This window comes from Helicoverpa armigera, chromosome 16, assembly GCF_030705265.1.
Source record: "Helicoverpa armigera isolate CAAS_96S chromosome 16, ASM3070526v1, whole genome shotgun sequence".
Classification (NCBI taxonomy): domain Eukaryota; kingdom Metazoa; phylum Arthropoda; class Insecta; order Lepidoptera; family Noctuidae; genus Helicoverpa; species Helicoverpa armigera.
Window position 1 is genome coordinate 9,018,409 of NC_087135.1, and position 26,391 is coordinate 9,044,799.

The window sequence follows — 26,391 nt, forward strand, 5'->3', positions numbered from 1 at the left end:
AGAGTTTGTTGAATAGCTTGAAAATCTTTTAGTGTAAGATGGTCCATTTATAGAGGAAGAGTAATTTTACTTTTAGGTTAGCTACTTTTTATCTAGATATGAGAAGTAGTCAGCACGTGGGATAACTTAATGGATTTAAATGTGGTTTTCTCTAACAGACATAAAAAACCATGTGGTAGGCATAATACTCGTGCAAAGTTCACATGACTTTTCCGGCTTCAATTCTATTCAGGAATGTAAACAAAGAATCAAAGCTAGAATAATTTACATTGAAACACCAATTGAACTAAAATATAGCCAGCCATACAACAGAAAAAGGGTCACCTTTTATTATTTAAAAAAGGCATCTTTATAAATCTCACCCTTCATATAATATTTAAAATATTGTAGCTGCTACAATTTGTATGAGAAGTTACTGTTACGTTTGCTGTCGTTAACGCGGTAAAGATATCAAATTATTTTGTAAAACATGCTCTATAGTTAGTTAAAGTTAGTACTCTGTGTAAGTAGTTTGTACTAATAGGTAAGTTATTAATTCTCTCTATCAATATTTACAGAGTATTAATTTTCTTTACAATTATCAAAATGAAATATTAAACTAATATTCGTTACTAAATTAAAAACCTGAGGTATTTTCTTACATAATGGGCATTCTTGCTGCTTATTATTTATCGTCATCATCAGCCAAGTCACTTTAGGTAAGACTTTCTGGCATCAGCAGAGAAGAACCGTATACAATCCGTCCTATTTGCATTCACTCCAGTTGTATATAAATAAGTAATCACAATAAGATAAGTAAAAGTAGAAACAGCTTTCTAGCTTTATCGTCGAAAATCTCTTACCATTTCGCGTGTCGAAATACCATTGCCAACGTAGGAATTTCTTTTACCTACTTATGTACTGAAGAAAGTAGACACATTAAAAAAATTGCTGGCAATAAATCATATTGCCTTATCTCGTTATAACATCAATATTTTGATCTATGAACCGGTTAGAGATTATTACTAAATTTAGTATACAGTAGCAATTTAAAATTTGACCGTCACCATGACTTGGCAGATTGGATAATGTAATGGATTATTATGTTATGTCATTCGTCAATAGGCCTAGTAATTTTGATGAATGAAATTATGTAGTACATTCACTTTACAAAATAAATACAACCTACATATTAGTTAAAAAAATACTCTGACATTATGGTTCATTTTATTCGATAGCAAGAATGCCAGTGATATCTAAATCGGACTAGAAGTTCCTGAGTTTAGCGCATTTAATTATCAAACTTCAGCTTTATAATATTACGGATATAAGATGAGATTAATTCATAGATTGCAAGTTATTTGCTGATGGAAAGCTGTAAATACTGATACACAGTACATTTATTATAGCTTACTCTATGACGGAAAATTCACCGTTGATAGATTTATTAGAAGAAATCTTTTGTGATGGTATCCGTAAATGATTTAATACAAATACTTTATGTACTAAAGTAAAAAAGGGGCAAGCCACAGTTAAGCCCTTCGTACATCTTCGCAACGCATGTCTTCGATACCCAACGAATTTTGTCTCGCGTTTAGAGCAATTCAACGAATTTGCATTGTCACTTCTAGACCAAAATCGTCATATGAAGAAAACGTAAATTTACCTACGGGACTTTGGTATACTCGAAATTGCAATACAAAATGGACACAGTGGACAGAGGGGCAGCCCAATACCAGTAACAAGATCTTCATAATTTTTGAAAGGTTAATGCGAACTTTTTGCTTCTACGCTGGTAATTTGTCGATGGTTTCATGTTGTACAAACGATTGGGTCCTTATAATATGATGTAAAGACTCGTAAAATATCAGATTACTGACCTAATGGGTTTCTTTTGGTAAAAGAATGACATTTCCAAGTCTGGCCTACGCAGTTCAAGTTTTTTTGTTTTTCCGTCTGTGCCGGGGGCGGGTTATATTTTTCGAGTGTAGGTAAGACTACCTATATTTCTTTGGTATTGCAGGTTGAGAGGTGTCGTTGATTAATTAATAATTAAATTAAAGATAATTTTATATAAATGTGTTTACGCTACAATTTCTAGAAACAGTAAAACTACGATGTCTATAGGCATATAAAATTTATAAAATTATTTGTTCGACCGGTAGGTATGTGCAAGTAAGCCTAACTTTGCCGATCGGAAATACCCGGTGTAAAAAGAAGTATGTTCAGTGTATGAATTACTATGCATTGCATTGTTAACCACGGGTAAACGTAATTCACTAGTATGACTTACACATATTTTGGTATATACTTATGAGTCAGTTTAACGACCCTGTGAATCATTCTGGATCAAACCAGAATTTTCATAACTTGGCTGTACTCTCTAGGTATTATTATGATTTTATCAAGAGGACGAATAAACGAAAATTGACAACCACTGAAAATATTAATGCTGAATATTAGACGCGATCAGAACGAGATGTTAAATTACTATTTTGAGAGTACTTTCTCCTACTCGATGTTCATCCATCATTGATTTTTTTATAATAGCACAAAGTCCGATGCAGTAGCGCGTCGAAAGATTTTATTTGTGTAATTAATTTTGAATTTATAGACTTTAGCGGGTGAAATAAAAGTGTACTTTTGTCAGCTGGTCCTGTTAACAAAGTTGTTAGTAAAATAGCCCATGTTCACCAACAACATAAACGTTCGTTTTGCTTAAAACAACTGTTTACACTAAAATATTTAACGACAACAAAAAATATTTTCAGGAAACTGATGTTTATGTTGTCGGTGAACTTAAGCCTTAATGCTAACTAAATTAAATCATTCTTATTGATAATTGAATTTGATGAATACTATAAAATCTTTGGGCCACAAGTTAGAATCTCTAAGCATTAAATTGGCTGTACGAAAACAAATCACATCGTTTATTATGACACTCACAGTAACTTACATAAAACTCACTGTCACGGTCGACCAGTCAAAACGCTTTACCCTACAACTTGTACCACAACCGCATAGGAAAAAGAAAGGTAAACATTGTCTTCGCGTGTGCGTAATAACTATTCCTAGTAACCGAGTGGAGTTACGTAACACACGCAATTATACTATTAGTATTGCTAGTAGGAATTTACTAGGAATTTCACCCAGTTTTAATAAGTAATACAGTTATTGAGAAATAAATTGCTGCTCTCAGAAATCAGCTATAGCAGAAGTTTATTTGAGTATCGTGGAAAGCCAAAGTTAGTTGACAAAAAATAATTAGTATTGTTTTCAAAGGAATGTCAGTTAGGAATAAGTAGAGGAAAATTAAGTATATCAAACAATAAGTAAAGAAGTAAAATCAAAAATTATTGTGGTATTTTGATGGCTGGATGGAATTTTTAAGCAGTTTTTTGAGACACTTCCGTGCCATTTTCGTGGAAACAATGGCAATATCAAAGACTATCATTATTTGTCAAGGATATTGTAATTAGGTAGACATTAAATTAAATTATTTCTATGTCGTATACGTAAGTTGGTCTTATAGGCGCCTATTTCGACCTATTTTCTGCAGAACAATTTCAAGTAGGTAGCTAATTAATTTCAATACACTTGTGGGTTCCAGCATCGGGTTCAAAAGACCGACAATTGTATTTCCCTTTATCGAAATTTCTAGAACTAGAAAAATTACGAAATACGAGGAAAGCGCTGAAGACATTCGATCATTTTCCGAAAATCTATTTGAAAATCAGAAACAAGTTTTTCGTCGTTAGTTTTATGAGTTTCGAAGCCATTGCGAAAAATTCCATAACTTCTTTGTAACTCGATGAAGGAATACAAAAAAGGCTCGTTGATATAGTTTTCAAACTGGCTGGGATAAACAGTTTTTCTTACGATTTTGTTTCAATTGATTCTATGAATTTGGATTTAGGTACAATCAGTTTTTTTTTTGTATAGAATGACTTTTCTTCTTACCGCTTTTTCGTTTTCCTTTATGTTTTCATTAGTAATTGCGGGTGGGACATACAATCCGAACATGAATAAAGCAAATTGTCTAGGTTATGCTAATTAATATATTTTAAGACGATCAGTATTAAAATAATGCTCGTAAATATATATTTAATCAAATAATGACGGCACCGTCTAGTCATGTCAAACTTAGGTCCGTAAGTATAGACCTGACTTAATATTCAAGCTCACGATATTTTTAGAGCAAAATAAAGCATTGCATTGAGTCCTTTACCAAGTTTCTTATTGTGTATAAATGTATGTAGCAATAGACAGTCTATATGTTATGGACCATGTGATTAATTCGGGCATTATTTATAATGCCCGAGCATTATGAATAATGTCTAGCTTTATCGGGCCAAGTGATTAATAACTATGTTAACTTCATTATTTATCACATTGCACGGGCATTATTATATTGTTACATGATAGTTGGGCAATTTGATAATAAAGCTATATTTTATGCGGTGCGAGGGTGGCAGTTGTTCTAATAAATAAATCCTGTTACTTGGCTACATATTTCATGATTATTGTTTTAAATTATATGTTCTATTTTAATGTGAAATTATAAGTCTAGCCACAAAATTATTAATTGAACAATTGTCATCTAATTTACTAACTCGGCCTCGTTTTTCTTGATCTCATTTTTATTGGCTCGTTTTTTTTATGGTAGAATTTAATTTGGATTCAAAACATTGTATTAAAAACTGAACTTAGAGCTCTGCCTCACTAGGACGCCATGGCGACGTCGCCAGCGGCACAGGTCTGGCTACTTCTGGCATCCGAATGTCGCCAAGTCGCGTGGCCATAGCGTTTCGACAGTCAATTGTTTACGTCGTTCCTGAAGAAATTGCACGCCGACTGGCGACCACATTGGCGACTGTGTGAGGGAGGTGCGCTTTACCGTGTACATTATAGTGGCTACTGTGGCCACGTCGCCAAGCTGCCATGGTAGCCAGAAGTCACGTAGAGAACTGTAACTCGTGGCCACGCCTCCAATTTGGCGACGTTGCCAAATCGTCAATCGCCAAGTGAGTTAGGTTCCATACATTTCAATACTAACTGCTTGGATGAAAAGTTGCCAGTGTGCCCTTACTATTGTAATACTAAATTGATAGTCTTGTATTTACGACATTTCTTTAATAAGCGTCTGGTTGCACGTATGTCTGAGTCAATGTTATTATCATTTAGACGAGGTGTCTGTCTTGTTAAGCTTTGATTGCTAACATAACCTTTTGACATAAAATTATAATGTATTGTTATTTTAGTGCTTCACTTGATTATTGATCTTTTTCGGAGAAACGTACTTATTTCTTGCAAAATTGATTAACTTACTTGGATATACGCCGTTTTCTGTCTGCTATGATTTTTACTTCGCGCTAAAACTGTTTTCGGCCATTGCCAAACAAACTCGAGTGACAAATATGGTCATTATTCTGATTTCTCACATGTAGTGTTAAGTGGCATACTATTTTTGGTCAATATTCGAAACCATTGGTTTCTCAATTTGGATGTCTGTCTTTTTATGTAAGTAGATATTTATGGCCATAGCTTTCGTATGCACAGACGAATTAGTAACATTATATTTAAAGCGAAAATAGTAATATAATAGTTTATTAAGGAAATTGTAAATAAATTGGCTATGATCTATTGATGAAGAAGAAGCTTTGATTCTGATTACCTTGAGGAGTTCTTTCACCAAACAATCTAAAATTTGAGAAAATAGCCGATACTATAAAATTTCCTTCTTTCAAGGGTAAACTTCATTTGTTTTTATCGAATCTAACTAGTCCATAAGGGTCTACCACGTGATATTACGTGACCAATACCGATTTCACCACCACCACTTCTAATTTAACATTGCTCAACATTTCATTAAAATTTGTTGGCCCTTTTGCAAGGCATGATTGAAATTTCGTTAATGTGGTATACATACCTACTTCTGGGTTTTAATAAATTATGTTGAAAGCGAAATTGTTATGAGTGGAACAATGCTCAATGCTAGAAAGTATTGGTTGATTGGCCTATTATTACGTGGAGACGAGAATTACCTACTTATGTATACTGTTGTCATAAATGTTTATTTTTATTCATTTAGGATTTTTTGCTCAAGGTTTTTGACCTTTTTCGATGAGAAGTAGTCTGGAGCTTTTCTCAAATGAATGAGCCATCTAAGTAGCAGTGGAATATTTTTTTATCATACCAGTAGTACGGTTTTATTGATCCCCTATTTCGCTTTTATTTTCTCTGTATTAATGGTATCCAATAATCATTTGGTACTGAATATGGCTCCCCAAACTTTGCTTAATTTTTGACCTGATTGCTAGGAAAGGTATCGTTTGTTGGGCCTATTTTGTAGTAAAGTTTGTTTATTATAATATTTTAAATAATTTATTATTATAATATTTACAAGGTAGATAAAAATAGTTAAATTTCAAATGATAGAAATGTAGATAATAAACGATTATTTCACATCAAATCGTGAATACGCTTTGGAATGCAATAGTCATACTTTACGTTTCACAATGTTCCGAGGCAGTGAGGAATGGCTTTTTTTCTTTTGGCACACCTAAATAAACTAGCATTCTAGCATTCTAGTGAATTATAATTCTGTGAAATCGTACTTAGTGATGAAAACTTGAATGTAAAGCAAGATGGGAAGTACCTACTGTTTAGAACGGCCAAAAAAAACATATGTGAGAAACATCCGAATCTCTTCTTTTAAGATGCTATACCAGTTACCCAATACTATGGAAAACCAACTTTAAACCAACTTTTTACTATGAATAGTATTCCTTAATAAATGCAAACCTATCGGGCATTAAATCCCCGAGATGTGTCAAACTTAAAATTTTTCAATTATCCTTAGGTCCTGAGATTAGCGCGTTTAACCAAACAAACGAACTCTCGAAAGTTTTAATATTTATTTATCTACATTTCCCTTTATCAGTTAAAAAACACAAACTGTTTCATCATCATCATCCTCCTGCCCTTATCCCAATTTTATTTGGGGTCGGCGGAGCATGTTTTCTTTTTCCATACTCTTCTATCTGCCGTCATCTCACAAGTAACATTCTTTCTCACCATATCTACTTTCACACAATCCATCCATCGTTTCTTTGGTCTTCCTCTTCCACTATATCCGTCCACGTTCATACTCATCACCTTCCTCACAACATGACTCTCATTCCTCCGCATCACATGTTTATTTACCAAAAAAACAATTGACACAAAACTGCCATAGTCCATGAACTTCATATTACCGGAAAGTATTTAATAATCATTTCCTATTAATTAAGACCCATTAAATATTGCTCATAACCCGTTGTTCCACTGTCAACCAGTTTCTCTTGAAGGGACCTTGTGACATGAAAGGCCTATAAGTATGGAAATACATAAAAATTTAACTTTTGTTGTTATGTGTTTTTATACCGGTGTTTTCGCGATAAATCCGCATAACTTTTGCTTGGGTATTTTAAGAGTAAGTGGTAATTTGTCCTTGCGAGTGCATAATTAAGGACATATTAATGCAAATAAATATATAAAAAATAGGTATTTTTTGCACTTTGTTTAAATAACTTGATTATAGGTGTTAAATATTTTGTTAACTTTACGTTTATTGTTTTATCAGAGTATAACAAACATCTGAATTTGAGAAGTCGGTTTAGAATGTTATATTCTGTTTAGTAACAATCGTAGGAACTAGGCACAAGTTTCTATGTTTATTTTACAAGTATACCTACCTTAATATAAATTCTAATCTGTTTTATGATTATTAGAGAACTAGGCAAGTAATACCATCCTTATATACCTACCAATTAATGCTATAAATCATTATTATAGCTACATTTAACAACCTAAACAATAATAACAAAATGGAACGTAACTACAAAACTAGTACGAGAGAGTGTTCACGTAATATCAACACAGTTGCAGAGGAAGATAGTCTAGGAGACCGGTTCGTTATCCAATCGATATATAATATGTAGGAAACGACCGTTTTGTTCGACTACAGGCCTAGATTATATCGGCTTTGAACATGGAGGATAAAATTACGAGCGGAGATGTCATAACGAAAAATCTAATAAAAAAGCAGAGTCACCAAATTGCGAGTTCGGGGGACAAGGAACGTTACTCTCTCCGCCCTGTTACGCCTTCTACGCAACCTACCCCTTTTTTGTACTAAAAATCTGCGACAGGTGTGTCAAATAACTTGAAAGCCACGAGGCTTTTAGGATAGGAACTAAAGATAGTTCACTGGCAAATTATCATTTTGGCCACACCGTCCGTACGTATTTGACCTAGAAGAAGGCGTCTGACCTACCTGCATGGCACCTTTTTTTTTACCGACGACAAAAATCCTCAAATGACCCCTCTCGCTGTGGGTTAGCAGCGGCGAGGGAGTGTCAGACTCTTACTGACTTAAAACCGTCGTGTTCCGTCGTAGGCCTTTTTATGTACCAGGGCCCCGGTATCTCTTTCGAACAACCCGCAGACCTGCCTGGCACCTCCATTCATCTTTCCTTCCTCCGTGGTTTAAAACAGTTGATGTACGGCATGGCGAAATGATGCTGTCCCACTTCTTTGTATGATGACCGAGAGAGATGACACAGTTAAGTCATGTTGTGTATGGTTCCAGTTGTAAGGTGTCAACTTATGTGTTGTTGATGCAATTTTTGTAATGTAGCTGCAAGTTTTCAGATTATGACATTTTTATTTTTGGCTTTTAAAACTGCTCGGCAGAGTCTGTGTCTGGCTGTTACAAGCATTGTCATAAAGCGTACATAGGTAAGTTCCCCTCAGTCAGTAGGTTTTTTTTAGGAATTGCCTATGTAAACATTGGCGATACTGAGCTGAAGCAAGTGAATACCTTCAAATATCTGGGCAGCACAATTACATCCAAGTGTGACCTTGATGCCGAAATAAACCATCGCATTGGCGCTGCATCAGCTGCTTTCGGTAAATTACGAGACAAGGTCTTACACACACATGATTTGAAGCTTTCGACAAAAATCTCCGTTTACAAGGCCATAGTCCTCCCAAATCTTTTATACTCGGCTGAAACATGGGTCCTCTATCGGAAACATATACGGGCGCTGGACCGATTTCATCTAAAGTGCATAAGAGACATTCTGAAAATCAAATGGTCGGATCGGATTAGAAATACCGAAGTGCTACGACGCGCGAATGTCTGCGGCATAGAAGCGTACCTGATGCGGCGACAGCTCAGATGGTGCGGTCATGTTTTACGCATGGATGATGATAGGGTGGCCAAGCGCATCTTCTTTCTGAACTCCAGAACGGCAGACGGAAACAAGGTGGCCAGTTCTTACGCTTCAAGGATGTTCAGAAAAGACACATGAAAAGGTGCAACATTGATCCTCAGAACTGGGAGACAAAAGCCATTTGCCGCCCTGAATGGAGAGGCCTACTTAAAAATGCGATCAAAGATTTCGAAGAGCAAAGGAAATCCGCACTGGATGCGAAGCGTGATGCTCTTAAGGCTAAAACACCAGTAGCCATTCATTATAACTACGTGGACGGTATCCTAACGTGCAGCCAATGCTCGCGCACGTTTACACATAAAATAGGGTACTGCAGCCATCAAAGGGCGCATAGAAGAGCTGATCATCCTAGCTCTTCTCTCAATGGTAGCTGAAAGCAGTCACCATAGCCGAAATCGGCAGGGAAGTATATATGTGAAAATAAGATTAAATACATTTCAATACACCATCATCTTTTGTCCTTCTAGTCAAAAGAAATCCACCTGTATTCCTTACATCATTTCATCCATCTCCCTATATCATTATCTTCGATTCTATATAATCACACAGTATACAATTATATTTGTATTAAAAACCCCGATACACAGGATTTATGCAACATACCCACTGTCCTTGATAGTTGATTGTATGAGCTTCAGATTGTAAATATCACCAATTCACCAAGTTGCATTCGTTGCATTTACTCGACCTTTTAAACTAGAGCAGGAACTGCACTTTATTTACATAAAAAATATTTTTATTTTAACATAAATGTTGGTATTTTTTCCGTCATGATGTTTGTTTCGCAGAACTCAGAAATAGCATGACTGAAACGTGGTAGAATGAGTCCGTGAGAAATGGTAAATAAAATAATAATTTTACAATAGGCAAACAAATAAATAAAAATACTTCTGTAACTTAACTTAAATCAGTAGCTAGTCAAACGCCAGCACGAAGGCCCACAGTATGTACACACCTAAAGGGCACACACCTAAAGGGGTCAAGAAAGAACATGATGGGTTTTAATCAAAGAGGGTCTGTCACTCCCTTACGCTGTACCCACGACGAGAGCGGTCATTTGAAGATTGCCTACCTAACGATAAAAGTCGGTAGCTAGTGGCCAAAACATATACTGATTACATACTTAAAATATGTTTATATAATTGTTTTTATCCATTAAATAGAGTATGCGGATGTTACATGTTTGTTATATTTATTCACTTTGCTGTCAGTTTTGAAAGGATATTAAAATAACTTTTATTATGCTACATAAGTATTTCTTTATTTACATTTTATACGCTGTTACTTTGTTATTACATAACACTTACATAGTTAGTTCAAAAATATGTATAGCAATAGGTAGTTTTAGTCGTTTACGAAACATAAAAAAAGTCATATAAAAATATAACAAAATTATAATTAAATATTCGTTAGCAAATAATTATTTTAGTTGTATATGCTAAGTTTATTCACTTGAACTGAACTTCATGTTTAGACTTCAACCTTTCACCCATTAGGCAATACATTTATTTTATTATTATTGTAGCTTTGAAGAGCATTACGTAAACAACTAGTAGTACTAGTATATACTAGCGGTTTTACCGCGGTTTTACTCGTGTAGGTACCCTGAAAAAATATAGCCTATGTTACTTCTAGGAAATAGTGTAGCTTTCCAACAGTGAAATATATGTTTTTTTTAATTGATTCAATAGTTCCGGAGTCTGTATGGTAAATACAGTACAAATACAAACATATTTTTTTTTGTAATTTTGTTAACTTAAAGAATTAAAAGTTGTATAGTAGGTCAGTAGTAGTACATATTGTAATGTTTGTTGCAATTAGAAATTTCATCAACAGCGGGTCATTATTCCGAAAAATAAATATGAGGTAAAACCTTTTTACTGCCTTTTTGTTTTTATTAATTTGTTAATAAACCGACACTTAATTTATTTTATTGTCAACACATGCGGGCTTATTTACACGAGGTAGATTGAGATTAAAAATGAAAATAGTAATTTCCATGTATGCAATAAAAATTAAAAAGTTTATATGGTTAAACCACAGCGCTTTTAATGGAGTTTAAGTTTTCATATCAAATGTATTAATTTTGCATGTGTTTTCCACTTGTATGTCTGATTATAAAAGTTTTTTTATTGTTTTTATATGAATAGTTTTTAATGGCTTGAACATTAAATGGTACTTGTAGTTGAAATTATTTCTTGTTTTATGATTTAAACTTGTCAAAAAATTACAATAATATTATAAGAGTCTTTGCTGGCGCTGAACGCGCTATTCTCAGGAACTACTGATCCGATTTAAACAATGTTTCAGTGTTAGATAGCCTATTTATCAAAAAATGCTACAAGCTTGTTTTTATCCGGGTTGGTGGAGAAATTCCCTCGGAACGCGGGTGAAACCGCTATCAGAAACCAGATAGTAAAAGTCACTAAGTACTTTTAACAATATATTTACAAAGTGAACACGAACGAGTACACGAAAGAAAAACAAGCTTCCTTGCAATCAAAATAGCAAAATACACAGGGTGGTTGCCCTGACTAAGAGGCATCTAAATTTTCCCTCTGCACGTCAGTTCCCCGGTCTCCCTGTATATCACTCCCAAGTCACCAGTTTGCTACCATTGTAATACAAGGTGACCCTGTGGCCATTAATCTTAGTATAGAAAACAACCTTTAGTTTGACCCTCATCTAAGCCTAGAGGGATTCAGGTACACGGGTAAAAATTGACCTCTGACTTGTTATGTTGTGGTTGAGGAAAGTATTTTCTTGAAAAGCCGATATTGTTTGAATATCAATATGGGTAGGTATATGGTGTACCTATTACGTCTCGTTAGTAAGTCTCTATATAATTATTGTGCTTAAGAAAATTATTTATCAATTTTCATCAAAAATCAAAGTTAAAAGTGATTACTTAAATAAAAGAGTTATGCTTTCAAATTTCAAATTTTCCAATCAACTAGTCAGTCACTTTATACAAGAAATACATTAACTGTTCCTATTAATACATAACACGTGACTTCAAATCTTAAGCTCATAATATGTCACCGACCGATCTACGCATTACTCATAACAATTAAGTATACAAATTGCTCATTAATACTACTACGATTCGTGCACAAAAACACAGATTAGTCAATAAATGGAATTATGACGCGTGCCGAAATGGTGTGACATCCGCGTCATCAAGTCAACTTCACGTGTTGTGACGATACTTCATTCATGGATAAGAATATTTTGTCAAATGTTAACCTTACAGCTTATCATATAGAGTTTGGAATGGTAGAAAACGAGACAAACGACAAAGAGTCTGCAAGTATTTCTGATGCATTGCACGGAAAAATTGCATGACTTTTAATCAAAAAGGTGGTGACTGCCCAATTCTGTCGCGCCCTTGCATAGGACATATTTTATAACTCTGTTTACTATCTGCTCTGTGTCAGAATTATGAGTTGAACCACGAAGTTTGTAAACAAACTGATTAGCATTACAATGGTCACGTGTATCACCATAAATGCATGGAAGATCGTTAGTGCTTGTAAGGGAGACCACCATAGCGAAAGCATTGTTTGGGAAAGGAATTCTTAATTGTTTGATGTTTAGCGATGAAAAAATAAAAATAAAATGTACATCTCTAGCGGTGTAGTGTTATAAAAAGGTCGAATAATGCTTCAAGTATTTTTTGGGTAGGCAGGCTTGAAGTAATTTAATCAGCTTTTAATAGAGGTATATGTATTAAAAAAATGTGTCTGCTGAAAAATCTGCTACTAGAATGAAATTGTACTTTCAGTTATGTCAAACTGTCAAACATAAAAAGCATACACTTTAAATCTGCTACATTTTTACTAAAAACTTCTATTGCGATTTTATATATCTATTTCTATATTTATTTTACTCATTCCCAAACGACATTAAATTTAAATGTTGTTGAAACGCAACCACTTAGCCACGATTTGCTACGATTTTAGGCCTAAATTCTTGTTTGATTTTACACTTAACGTATTAATTTTGCATACCGCGCCAAGTTTGCAAATATTTGCTACTAAGTAGAAACATATCATTAGTTAGTAATTCTACCATAGCTCTGAGTTCAGTGACCCGAGTAATAATTGTTTAATGTTTATATATTATTAACATTAACAGGCGTGGCTGCTTATGCAAACGTTATGTGCCAATAATTTGAATAAATAATTGCTTGGATTGTGACGTCATTGATTTTGTAGGCTTTAAATATTAATTGATTAATTAGTTTAGCGAATTAATGTAATTAGCTTGTGTTTGACGAAGGATCGGACAGATGTACATACATAATGAATCCTCTGTAGGTACATCTATTTATGATTATATTCTATCACCATTCTATCTAAAATTATAGTAAAAGGGTTCATCAAAACGTACCTCAAAAGCTGAAGAGATTGTCTCTTCTATTTGGGTCTTAGGTATATATCTCATTTTAAATTTCATCTCAATTTTTTTACCAAGGATGGCTAAATCTACTGCAAAATAATGGGAAACTAAATAATGGGAGTGCAAAGTAATTCCATCGGGACGTGTATAACCGCGAGAAACAGCTACTAAAATATAAGATGAACCATAAACCTACTAGGAATCCAGATGACCAAATCTTAATGTAGCTGTACTTAAACCATATTTCTTCACCCTTCAATAAAAACAAGCGTCGTAAAAAGTTTACTCATAACCTCATAAGACTTAAAGTTCCCGAGTGTCACCCGATAGTAGGACAACTTGATAAAGGTAATACGTGCCCCCACCTGGTATGCGGTCTTTCCACTTGGCAAATGTTATGTCAACTAAGGAAGTGTACACATGAACTCTACCTACTTTCTAATATCAACCTTCTGTTGCGTCACTTAAAGTACTTTTTGGTCCAACAGGTTTTGAGATTGGCGTGGTTTATGCTTGGTTTGGTAGTGTGCTAAAGTAATCGTTGGTGCTAATTGGTCTACTAGGATTTCGAGTGTTTAAGGAGCATAATTATACGGTGTATCTTGAGGTTTATGTTTGCGAGATTGTGTATGAGTATTCGGGTGTTATCTTTTGAAAATAGATTGGAATTTGGCAAATAGGACTTCTTTTTATCGAGAGAAATGCAGGTGTAAATCAGCTAACAAATTCTAGTCTAGTCCTTCTCAAATTGAACTTTGTTGTTAACTAGACTTAGTGCTTTTTACAAAGCAAATAGCAATGATTTCTCATATTATTATGATAATCATCTCCAAAAATATGACAAATTAATTTCTGCTATGATTATCATACTTTCTCCACATATGATGACGATTTGAATGTGTGCGTGCTAACGACTTCTTAATTTTGACAATTTGTAGTGGAATTTGGACGAGATTTTCCCATGGTTAATGCCCCATACAGTGACATTATAATACCATAACAACTGTGTGTCTTTGTTAGAGTTTCATATGTGGACGTTTTGGTGAAAATAGAAAAGAATTTAAGTACAGCTAGTATAAAAGGGTTTGTGAAACTGTTTGTGGTAGTTTAAGATGTTTTCTTGTAATGTTTTACTAGCTTTCGCCAGCGTTATTAGCCTTTTGTGCACCTGGATAAAATGTAGCTCATAGCCTACCTCGATAACTGGCCTATCTAATACTTATTTTTTTTTTCATATCGGACCTATAGTAGTTAAAATATGCGCGTTTACGCAAACAAGCAAAATACCTCTTCAACTTTATAGTAGATTAGATTGAAAAAGTAGCAATCTTTATTCCTCATTTCCTTAATTTACCATACATTGTGGGTTTAAAACTGCAACAATATTATCTTTGGTGTTTATCTGGCAGTTTGTGTGTCTCCGTTGTATGCAACGTCTTCCAGATTTTACGCTGAGCGCTCATGCATTTTTGATTTCGAAATGTTATGTGAATTCTTGTCGATTTTGTTGCATTGTGTGTATGTCCTTATGCATTATTGAGAGCTACATATTTATTTTTGTTGACAGAATTGAAAAGTTAAGTTAAGTATGTATTGGTTTTTACTCATTTATCAATTCTATTATAAATGACGGAGTGATTATTATTTAGTTGTCTGTTTGTTACACCACGAAAGCTAAACGAGTGTATAGATTTGGCGTAATTTAGTATGGGGTTAGATATGACATTGAAGACTTTAATTTTATGCGGGTGTAGTGTTCTTGGGACGCAGACGAAACCACGGAAAATAGATAAGCTCTTGATCAGATTGTGAACATTCAGAGATTTGACGGTGTAAAATTCCTCAAAAAAGTATATCAGGTTCAAAAATTAATACAGAAGAAATATAAGTCATTTTGACTAGCATGTTTTCCTCGTCCTAATCGTTTATATAGCTAAAAAAACTGCAATTACATATAAACAGGTAATCGATGTTGTAATGAGATCTGGCGATCATTTCACTGCGTTCTACATGACGACATATCCTTGATAACCAAGTAGGTAATCTGAACTAGATGTGCGTAAGCTTGTCAATGAGAGGGAATCCAAAAGAAGTTTATCGTACATGAGACTGCTTTTGTTTTTTCTTACCACCGTCAGTCAATAAATGACCACTTTCGATGCGAGTGCTGGAGGTAGTGTCAGACTTCTACTGACTAAATTCCACCTTAGTTGCTTCTGGATCCCTTTGTGTATTAGGGCCGTAGGAATTCTGTCGAATAATCCCACAGCCTCGGTAGGCTTTGGCACTTTAGAGGCCAGGGGAGTTGACTGACTTCTCTTTGAGGAGCTCGTAGAATAGAATACTGAGCTTATGCATTACCACCAGCGGGTGCAAAAGTCATTACTAAGAATAATGCTTCGTCAATCTCCATAAAAGTGGTGTGTTATTAATTTTTTCCAATGGGTGTCTTCGTACTTCGTACTTGATCAGCGTTTGTATTGATTTCAACCATAGAGAGATCGAGAGATATATTGAGGGGCCATACCACACTTCAGAATGATATACTTATTGCATACTTATGCAGGAGTGTAAGATCATGCGATATTTCGTTATTTACCTCTAAATAAGTGGTATAAAAACAGGGTTTACTTTAATTGTATGCTTTTAGATACATAAGTAACACAGTGTCACCCGCCATGACCTGCATATACTTAAACGGCTATTTGGTTCATTTGAGTAATCTCAGGTAAATGCTATTTAGATGTCGTTAGCATGATAGGTTACCCTTTATGTACCCAGTCTAAGGCCTGTAAGGTATAATTTACTATAATCATTACAATGGCTTAGTACCTTCTTGATCCTTAGAATTTTATTTTAGTGCGTTGTTTATATCATACTAGCTGTCTTCCCGCGGTTTCTCCCGCTTCCAGGGGAGAACTTCTTCCAGTTCCGGGATAAAATATAGCCAATGTTACTGGGGGATAGTGTAGCTTTCCAGCAGTGAAAGAATTTCTCAAATTGGTATAGTAGTTGCGGATTATTTACAAACAAATAAAAATATTATTCTTCATTATTTTATTAATATTTTTACCTTAGTAGATATAAATGTTCACATAAACATTCTTCTTAAGTTACATACATATAAGTTTTAGATGCCTGCACTCCTTCGCACAAATTTGTAACTTCCACACTTCTCATTAAAGAGTCTTAAGTTTTCCTTCGCAACATCCAGACTCTAGACTACTTATGAAACTCGAAATTGCTTCACAGACTAAATACTGGTAACATTTTCAAGTGACTCAGCCATTTTTGTCAAAAATTGATGCTTGTTGAACATCCGTATTAAGTCAAGTAAGGTAAGAGTGGGCACACTGCAAACTTTTTGTCGACCGATAGTTTGTTTGAGCTCATAAATCAGTATGAAGATGAACGGTGTTACGCATGTTACAAAGATCCGGTATTTAACCGGAGTCAGACCGACTGAAAACTTTGATTGGAATTAAGACTGGAATTTTGCCAATCATCGGGTCAACTGTCGGCTAACAAGTCGCTATGCGCGCTAATGATATACATTCGAAACAATCTAAGAATTAGTCAGTTGTCTCGCAAAGGTTTATAACTTTATTAACTTTGTGTATAGAAGACTTTATGTTGCATAGTTTTAGGTATAGACGCGTCGTGGGAATCTTAATTGTTATTTACTCTTGACATAATTATCTACTGTACCTACTATCTATGTAATCATACACGTCATATATCTACTGTTTCCATAAGTTTCCTTTTTCTTTCGTAAGGAAATATTTTCATCCACTACATACCGAAAAATCCTATGTACATAAAACTGAAGGGCGCCATTCATAGTTAAGGCTAGATCAAATCAGTTGCGGTCGCAACGTAAAAAGACAGAAATAGTTACAGAACCAAACTTGTCTACACTAATATTTAGGTACTAAAGGCTCCGAAACTACTTAACAGATTTGTAAAATTCTTTCACTGTTGTAAAGCTCCGCTCTTTTTATCCTTGTACGGGTAGTAGTTCCCACAGGACACGAGTGGACCCGCCGGAAGTCGACTAGTATCTAAAAATATTAGCTATAAAGATACGTCGGAAAAAATGTTTACCAACTACATCGAATATTAAAAACCTCTGATCGACTAAGTGGTTTATATCGATTGTATGCAGGCATCGAATGAAAATAGACAAAGGTTAAGTTGGCACGATGTGCATGTATTCTTAGAAGCCATTTATAACCATTCTTGTATCAGAATGGTCGATAATGCAGTAGGAGAAAGCCTTTTGTACGTGAAAAATTATTACGGAATAAAATTGTTTTCTCTTTACTGATTGGTTGTAAATAAATTTTACTAGTCTTTCTCACAGATATATTTTTAATTAGCAATTTATAAGACTGTTTTAGAGAGTAGTTTTCAATTTTACTCACTGTTTACGAGGCTTCTACTGTTTCGAATCGATTGTCTGCTTTTATGTTTTTCACTGTATATTTAAGACTTTTCCCTGGTTTCATCCATGTCCCGAGAGAGTTCAGTAGTTTGTAAATTTAATAATATTAGTAGGGACTTACAAATTCGTAATTCAAGACTAGTTCACCTATTAAAACAAGTAACACCTAACACTAAGTTCGAGGAAATAATGCATGCAACATTAAAGTAAATCCTTGATGTAGCAAACTTAATTAAAACTTACGTATGTGAACTTCACGACCAGAAGTTAAAACTATTTGATTTAGTTTGGCTTTAAAACGAATGGCTGCCAGTGGAATTGCGGGCGAATGTATGGGACAATACAACTCCGACTGCCGCTGAAATCTTAACTGTATACGGTGTTCCATGTTTAAGTTTGATGAAAGCTGTGGAAATGTATTGAAAATTAAGTTCTCATAATTCTGTAGTAACAATAAAATAAACGTGGTCTCTCACTATCGGCCTCATCTCAAAGCTCAAAGTCGCTCAACGAGCTATGGAGAGGGCTATGCTCGGTGTTTCTCTACGTGATCGAATCCGAAACGAGGAGATCCGTAGACGAACCAAAGTGACCGATATAGCCCACCGGATTAGCAAGTTGAAGTGGCAATGGGCAGGCCATATTGCTCGCAGAGCAGATGGCAGATGGGGCCGAAAAGTGCTGGAGTGGAGACCACGGACTAGCAAGCGCAGCGTAGGACGTCCACCAACGAGGTGGACAGACGACCTTATAAAGGTCGCCGGAAGACGCTGGATGCAGGTCGCTTCCAACAGGTATCTGTGGAGATCAAAGGGGGAGGCCTATGTTCAGCAGTGGACGTCCTATGGCTGAGATGATGATGATGATGAATTCTGTAGTAGACGGTCTTATGATGAGATTTCGACGGGGAGTGGCACTGTGCCGCAAACTCATGTTTTCTCCTGGTCTACTCGGTTTAGCAACAAAATGCGTGCTCATTTTTGACACCAAAATTCTTAGAGCATATCTTTTAGCCATTAGAAAAATTTGTAGTATACTTAGCTGCGGTAGTAACGTAATGAATTTCTTGTAAAAAATTCGATCATGAACTTGTTTCTTGCTTATTAACGTACGCGAAGGCGTTACGTGTGTGTTACTGATAGAGAAAGGTTACATGTATTTTTAGTTACCTTCCACTGAAGACGATTTCGAAAAAGAACCTTAAACGGATTCCGAATCGTAATACCGATAACCGATTCGAAACTGAAATCTACCATTCTACCGATACATATTAAAAATAACATCATATTTACCAAAACCCTGTTGTTCTCAGCATAGGTCGCGATGGCCGCTCCTGTGCCTGCCGCTGCTGCTGGCATCAGCCTGCTGCAGCGACATCCTCATGGTCACCATGGGCGGCACCAAGTCACACAAGATGCCCTTCTGGGAGCTGGCGAGAGGACTTATCAGGAGGTGAGCTTTTGTCGTACAAAAATGTAATTCATTTGTTGTGTATCAGAAACTAGCTATTCCTCATAACTCCACTTGCACCCCGGGTGAACTTCTTCCTGTAGTAGCTTAGGTTTACATTATTCAGATACATAAGCTATATATGGTAGGACTGCCAAGTTTCATCAGAAAGCGGAACAGCCATCCATAGGTATAATATCCATCCATCTACATAGAAACTTTCGTGTTTTAATACATGGGATAGCTGTTTCCCCTTGGTTTCAACCAAGGGATATTTTATATTTTCCCGGGATAATCAATTACAGCAATCAGTCAAAAAGTAGCCCCCGGGCCCCGGCCTATCTCAAACTGTAGATAATGTGGCGTGATAGTGACATACAGAGTTACATAAGCATTTGTTATTATATTAGGTAAAGAAGCAAGGTAATGCAATAAATCGATACTGATTAAATTAACATAAGTAAAGATATTATATTGCCAATTTTTTAACCGTTCTTAATTCCTTTTCATCACCCTTTAACAGAGATCACAACATCACATTCATCAGCGCGTTCCCCGCTGACTTCCACATCACTGGCCTCGAGGAGATAGCTCCGGAGGGTCTGGTCACCTACGTGAGGAACTACATGTCCTTCGACCTGGTGGGGGCACGCATGAGAGGCGAGGATCAAATGCCTGTCAAGGATATCCTGCGATATGGCTATGAGGTAATTACCTGTTGTTATTGATACTTCATCATCAGAATTAGACTATATTGGGAGAATTATTTTTGATTGACTGTTTTTCATGATCCCGGGAAAAACTACTTTTCGTAAACGGTTAAAAATTTATATCTAGTAGGTAAGTTTATATCCTTTCTTAGGTTCTAGACTTATAAAATTTACCACCATTTAATTGTTGTGGAGTGACAGACTTTTGCATTAATAATATATATTGGCTTTGAGTTCATTGGCCCTTAAAAATCGTAAAAGATTTCTTTAGATTCGTTTTCTTGTAACAATTTTCAAACAACTAAACAAGAATAACGTGGGAGAAAAAAATGCTAATTGGATTCAGGAAACGCTCATCCCATTGTACTTAATGAATCGGCTAATGAGGTTTTAAACCAATCGAAATAAAGTACCTAGCTTTACAAGAAAATCCGTTTAATTAACGTTCTTAAACATTTACCTTAATAAGGTTCTTTGTAAAGATTCTTTAGCAGTATATTTCTTTGTTTATCCCATTTTAAAAGGAGTTTATACACACCTATAAAGTGTTCGTCAAATGTGATAAAAAATATTTTTATATCTCATTTGTTTTTGTTTTATTAATTTCGTCGAGTGCATTAAAATTGAGTGGAGCTTAATTGCATAAAGCTCAGAAATTGCTTTAGAGTCCCCACACACTGCAAACTTTTAGTCGGCCGACAATTGCTCCGGTAGGTGGAAAAAAATATTTTATAAAGAAAATTGTGCATCCAAACAAAGTTTCCAGTCAGTCTGATGTAGCTACATACCTGATCTTTGTAATGTGCGTAATATACTGATTTATGAGTGCAAACAAATTGTCGGCCGACTAAAAGTTTTCAGTTTGTAGACAGGCTTACTGCTAATTTGTTTCTCATTACTCAATTACGGAGATACTTTGGAGTTGTTTCTGTATAAGTTTGTTGTTCTAAAATTGTTTTGGTTTATATATAAATTGCGTGTGTAGATTGTGGATTTTCATGGAATTTTCTTTCCTTTTCTTGCTTTCAATGGCTTTGCTAGGCACCGTGTAGCCAGAAAATTGGCACCAAAGCAGGTATTGAAGTTGGTTCTAATTACAATGTGTATAAAACAATACAATTTGTATGAAATGTTATAGGAGCTATTTGATCATGCTCGGTTAGAATTTTTGAGTTGTCAGTCAATTTCATATTCACTAGCTGTTCCGTATTGTGTGTATTCAAAACCTTCCTTGATAAATGGTCTATCTGACACTGAAATATATTTTTTCAAATCGGACAAGTAGTTCAAAACGTAAAGATTGTTATAATTCTAATTATTTGTTTCAGGCCTGCGACGCCTTCCTCAGCGATCCAGAGACGAGGTCCTTCCTCAGATCAGGAAGGACTTTCGATCTCGTTATCTTAGACGGGACATACCCCGAGTGCGCTCTCGGCATCGTCTACAAACTCAAAATACCCTTCATGTACATCAACACTGTGGGATTCTACACCATGCCTTTGAGCAATTCTGGCAGTCCAGTTCCTTACTCCGTCACCCCATTCTTTGGTAAAGGCTTTACGGATAACATGGGGATACTAGACAGGGCTTTGAACACTGCCTTCCACCTCGCCATCCTACCATTCCACGCCTTCAGTATGCAGATCCTCCAAGGAGTTTTGAGAAGGAACTTTGGCCAGCATATGCCCCATGTATATGATATGGCGAAGAATGTCAGCTTTATCCTGCAAAATGGACACTATTCGGTGTCGTACCCGAGACCTTATCTGCCGAATGTTGCTGAAGTTGCCTGTATTCACTGCAAGGAAGCGAAGATTTTGGATCCGGTAAGTGGTTTTTATTACATTTGCAATTTCTTGAAGGCTGAGAGTCTCGCATACTATTACTTCACAGAATAGTTTTTAATGAGCGGAGGCTATTAGATTACACCTCAAAAAGTATTTTTTTAACAATTTAAGTATTTACCAGTATCTACATATGTCTTGTCTGAGTCTGTCTAACGAATGTTGTCTCTATGATAATCAGTAACTAGAAGTCTTAAGGAATCTTTTTACCAGTAATTGGGTTTGTTCAGATTTAATACCAGTTCCATTAAAAAATATTATTATCCCTAGTATCTTGAGTATATTTTTAGAATAACGGTTACCAGTATATTCCTTGAAAGGACTAGCTTATGAGCAGTTTGACACCCACATAGAGAAGGTTAAGCTTTGTGCACAAAGAGCAAATACTCTATCTGAGCTTGCTGAGTGCAAATAAAATGAATATGAAGTAGATAGCGTATCCATGTTTATTTTTTATCGGTTTTGTGTCACTTGCATGTGTAATACACGAGTAGTTTGGTTTTAATACGTGATGGAAAAACGTCGTTTTGGTTCAAAGAGAAGCAGGCACAAAGCTTTACTTGATATCTTTAAATTTTCTAAGGTAGATAGATAATTAAGCTGTTTTCTAAGAGTACATTGCAGACGCCCGATGTTTGGCAATTTTTTTAAAAATCTTGATTCAGACAAAGACAAACTTGATTCCCATAGTTTTCAGTCGGTCCAAGTCAAAATTTGCATTGCGCGGGAGTAGAGCACCTAACAGAGAGTGGCCCAGAGGCCTAAAATAATTTAAGGATTTTTACAATAGATATATAGGTAACAAGTTTTTCTTAGTGTGACTAAAGCCTAAGGACTGCGATACAAACCAACTTTCTCATAAGATATTCTGAACATAAATTACATTCTAGATTCCTGCAATTGGAACCACGTGTGATGTCATATTTAGACCTTAGTTTAGAACTCAATTACTGGTGTTGTGTCTATTTTGATTGCCAATTGCTATTCCGGATTTAGTTGTTCAAATTGAGGCAGCACGTGATCAGTATTTTGTAGCTTTCATGACTTCTGAAAAGTCCATAGTTTGAATTTAAAAGATCATATATTGACTAACAATGCCAAAAGCAATAGCTTCGTTGAAGCTGAAATTTTTACATGAATGCGGAAGCATACTATTATGACGAAAAATATAGATCCAATTTATTTTTGACCTACTTTTTAAACTAGAAAACTATCCCCAAAGCCTTAGAGGTTACAAATCTCTGATCTGGGTCCGTCCGTGAAATCTAGAACAAATCCTCCTTTTGTACGAAGTAACCTAAAAGTTTGTGTGTGTATCTGTCAGTCACACTTTAGGTCCCGGTCCCCCGGTACTGCCAGGAGTTATATTTGTTCGGAGTTTCTTAAGAATTTTATAACAGCTAGTAGATAGTTTAATACGAGTTTCTTGATACAAAGAAAAGTAATATAACATTGGCTTCTCTGTTATTAAAACTTATTTTTTTCACGTAAAAGTAACTGCACATTTACCAAAATTCCCTTCCCATATTTACTATTCATATCTTTAATTTTTCTAATTTTAGAACAAGACAAAGATGAACGGTCAGAATAACTCTCTAAGGAGTTATTTAGCATTTTATTGCCACTTTAGCGAAAGCGTTAAAAACTCTGATAATTTTAAATTCATATTTCCTTCTCCAAAATCAAATAATACCTCTGAAACCAAATGACCACTATTAAATCATGCAATAAAATCCTGTCCATCTTCCAGGAAATTGAAGAATGGATCTCCGGTGCTGGTGAAACAGGCTTCGTGTACGTGTCCATGGGTTCCTCAGTGAGGACTACGAAGATGCCTCTAACAGCCCACCGTCTTCTCGTGGAAGCTTTGGGAAGACTACCACAGAGGGTGTTGTGGAAGCAAGATGCTGAACAGAATATGACTGATATGCCTTCAAATATTAGGCTGTTTAAATGGCTACCTCAGCAGGATTTGCTTGGTGAGTATTTGTGTCTTTAAATAGTAAGTTATCTTGGACTATTGCAGATTTAGATAAGGTCCGGTGTTGTAATGGGGTTGGAGGATTTCTTGAATCGTAAAGGGATCATAAGGGACCTTTTTTGGATACTAGTGAGATATCATCTTACAACTTTTATTAAACTGTCTTCAATCTTGATTCTGGTTAGAACTAAAAACAATTCCAATCAAAGCAGAAACTGGGATTGATAACTTTGTTGTTATTTTTTGGTTAAACTTTAGATTGCTATTTTTGTTTCTATATTGTTAGAATTGTCCACCGGGGACGAAAATTTCTTATCAAACATAAAGAAAGACAAGACAAAAATCTTAGCAACCAATCTATTGGCATTTATTATTTGACAGACATCAGACAATATTAAAATCACGAGGCTAGAAGAATACTTAAACATTAACGCAACTGTCCTAAAGTTGATCTATAATGGATTTAACTTTAATTCAATTCGAAACAAACCGAACTCTAAAACTTCTGACGTTTGTGCATATCTAATAGATTTAAAAGCTTCTTACTATTTTATAAACTAGTCACTATCGTATAAAAGTTTGTGACCAAGTTAATGATTTTACGTTTCGTTTCAAACTCTAGCCAAGCTATTGAGGTAAAACACTTCTATTGATCAAACAAACACCACAAAAACTCATCGACTTGCAATCGTATCATCATGCATTTGTTTCGGATCTTCAAATGAGTTTTTCTTTCTTTACAGGTCACCCAAAAATCAAAGCATTCGTCACTCACGGAGGTCTTCTCAGCATGTTCGAGACAGTATACCACGGAGTTCCAATCGTCACCATCCCCATCTTCTGTGACCACGACTCGAATGCCGCCAAAGCAGAAATCGACGGTTACGCCAAAAAACTGGACCTACAACACTTAACTCCTGAGAAACTGTACAAAGCTATACTAGAAGTTATCACAGAACCTAGATATAAAATAGAAGTTAAGAAAAGGCAAGTTCTTCTAAGAGATCAGAAAGAAACTCCTTTAGAGAGAGCCATCTATTGGACGGAATATGTAATTAGGCATAAAGGTGCCTACCATTTGCAATCCCCAGCAAAGGACATGTCCTTCTTCACATATTACTCTTTGGACGTCTTTTTACTTCTCATTTCTGTGTTAATAACAGTCTATGCGCTTGTTTCGTACGCTTTAAGATTAGGTTTCAACAGATTAGTAAATTATGTACAGAATCGACAGATGCACAAATTGCTGGGTAAATCAAATAATTTGCTGTCAAGTTCAAAGTTATTAACTCAGGCTGCGATGGCGAAAAAGAAATTGTAACTTACAAATTATGTTATTTTTTAATTGTAGACGTTATCAATGTTGATGTGAGAGAGAAAAGATGGAACTAAAAGAATTTGTTAAAAATAAGTTTTCGTGATGTTGACAAGTTTTTTAAGGAGTGAAATATATGTGATCGGTATCAACATTACTTTAAAATAATTATGTACATATAAAAGTGATATTAAAGTTAGTCTTAGTTCCCAGTTATATTTAAGAATATTTGGGTTGAAAGACAAAATAAGATAGAAATATATGAGATATATTAAGTTAAGAGAAGATGACTGTTTTTGTAAAAGTACATAAATATTTTTTTAGCGGCTGTTTGTATTCATATAAATTGTATTTTTTTTTGTTTTTACATAAAAATCGATTTTCGACAAGTATGACAAGTTAATAATGATCTGCAAAGTTTTTTTCTAAACAAAAAAACCATTAGCAGATAAGGCGGGTTTTCGAGGAAAGACAATTTTTTGTTTTATTTTCTCAAAAATATTCCTCCTTTTGTAAAGTTACCAATCAAAGTTACCATAAATTAAGTATGATTAATTTGTGTATACATTGTAAATATGCTTATAGTAAGATTATTGTACTTTATATTTTGTTATTATGAGTTTAAGGTACATTTTTGCTCATCGGTGTAACTTATGACAATAGTTTTATTAAAAAAATAAAATATATAAACATTTCAACTGTTTTATTATTTACTTTGTTGTCATAAAAAATAAACGCAGGCCATTGAAATGAAAAAATATATTTAGATGAAAAATTACATTTATTATTTTTCTACAGCTATAAACGAAAATGACTACAGATTTATTATGAAAAATAGACGTGATTTTCTAAGCGCTAAATATTTCTATCAGTTATTACACAAAGTCTATCTAAATTCTAAAAGCTCGTGCACAATAATAACTACTTTTAATAAATGCAAGAATAATGACTAGAATTACAAGTAAGTATGTAATAATCTAACTAAACAAT

The 26,391-nt window shown here is 35.0% G+C and overlaps 1 protein-coding gene and 1 long non-coding RNA gene across 4 annotated transcripts in view; both read left to right on the forward strand.

The window, feature by feature from the left end:
* LOC110372185 (UDP-glucosyltransferase 2) overlaps positions 1–26,088 on the forward strand; it is a 53,988-nt gene extending 27,900 nt beyond the window's left edge. For all 3 annotated transcript variants that reach the window (XM_021328749.3, XM_021328748.3, XM_049844303.2), the window contains exons 3-7: positions 19,415–19,554; positions 20,075–20,258; positions 21,590–22,087; positions 23,856–24,084; positions 24,830–26,088. In XM_021328749.3, the coding sequence (XP_021184424.3) occupies positions 19,415–19,554; positions 20,075–20,258; positions 21,590–22,087; positions 23,856–24,084; positions 24,830–25,407 (1,629 nt within the window). In that variant the 3' untranslated portion in view covers positions 25,408–26,088. The remainder of the gene's footprint in view (positions 1–19,414; positions 19,555–20,074; positions 20,259–21,589; positions 22,088–23,855; positions 24,085–24,829) is intronic.
* Positions 1–26,391, forward strand: part of LOC135117921 (uncharacterized) — a 343,287-nt gene that overhangs the window by 67,769 nt on the left and 249,127 nt on the right. The window lies entirely within an intron of this gene.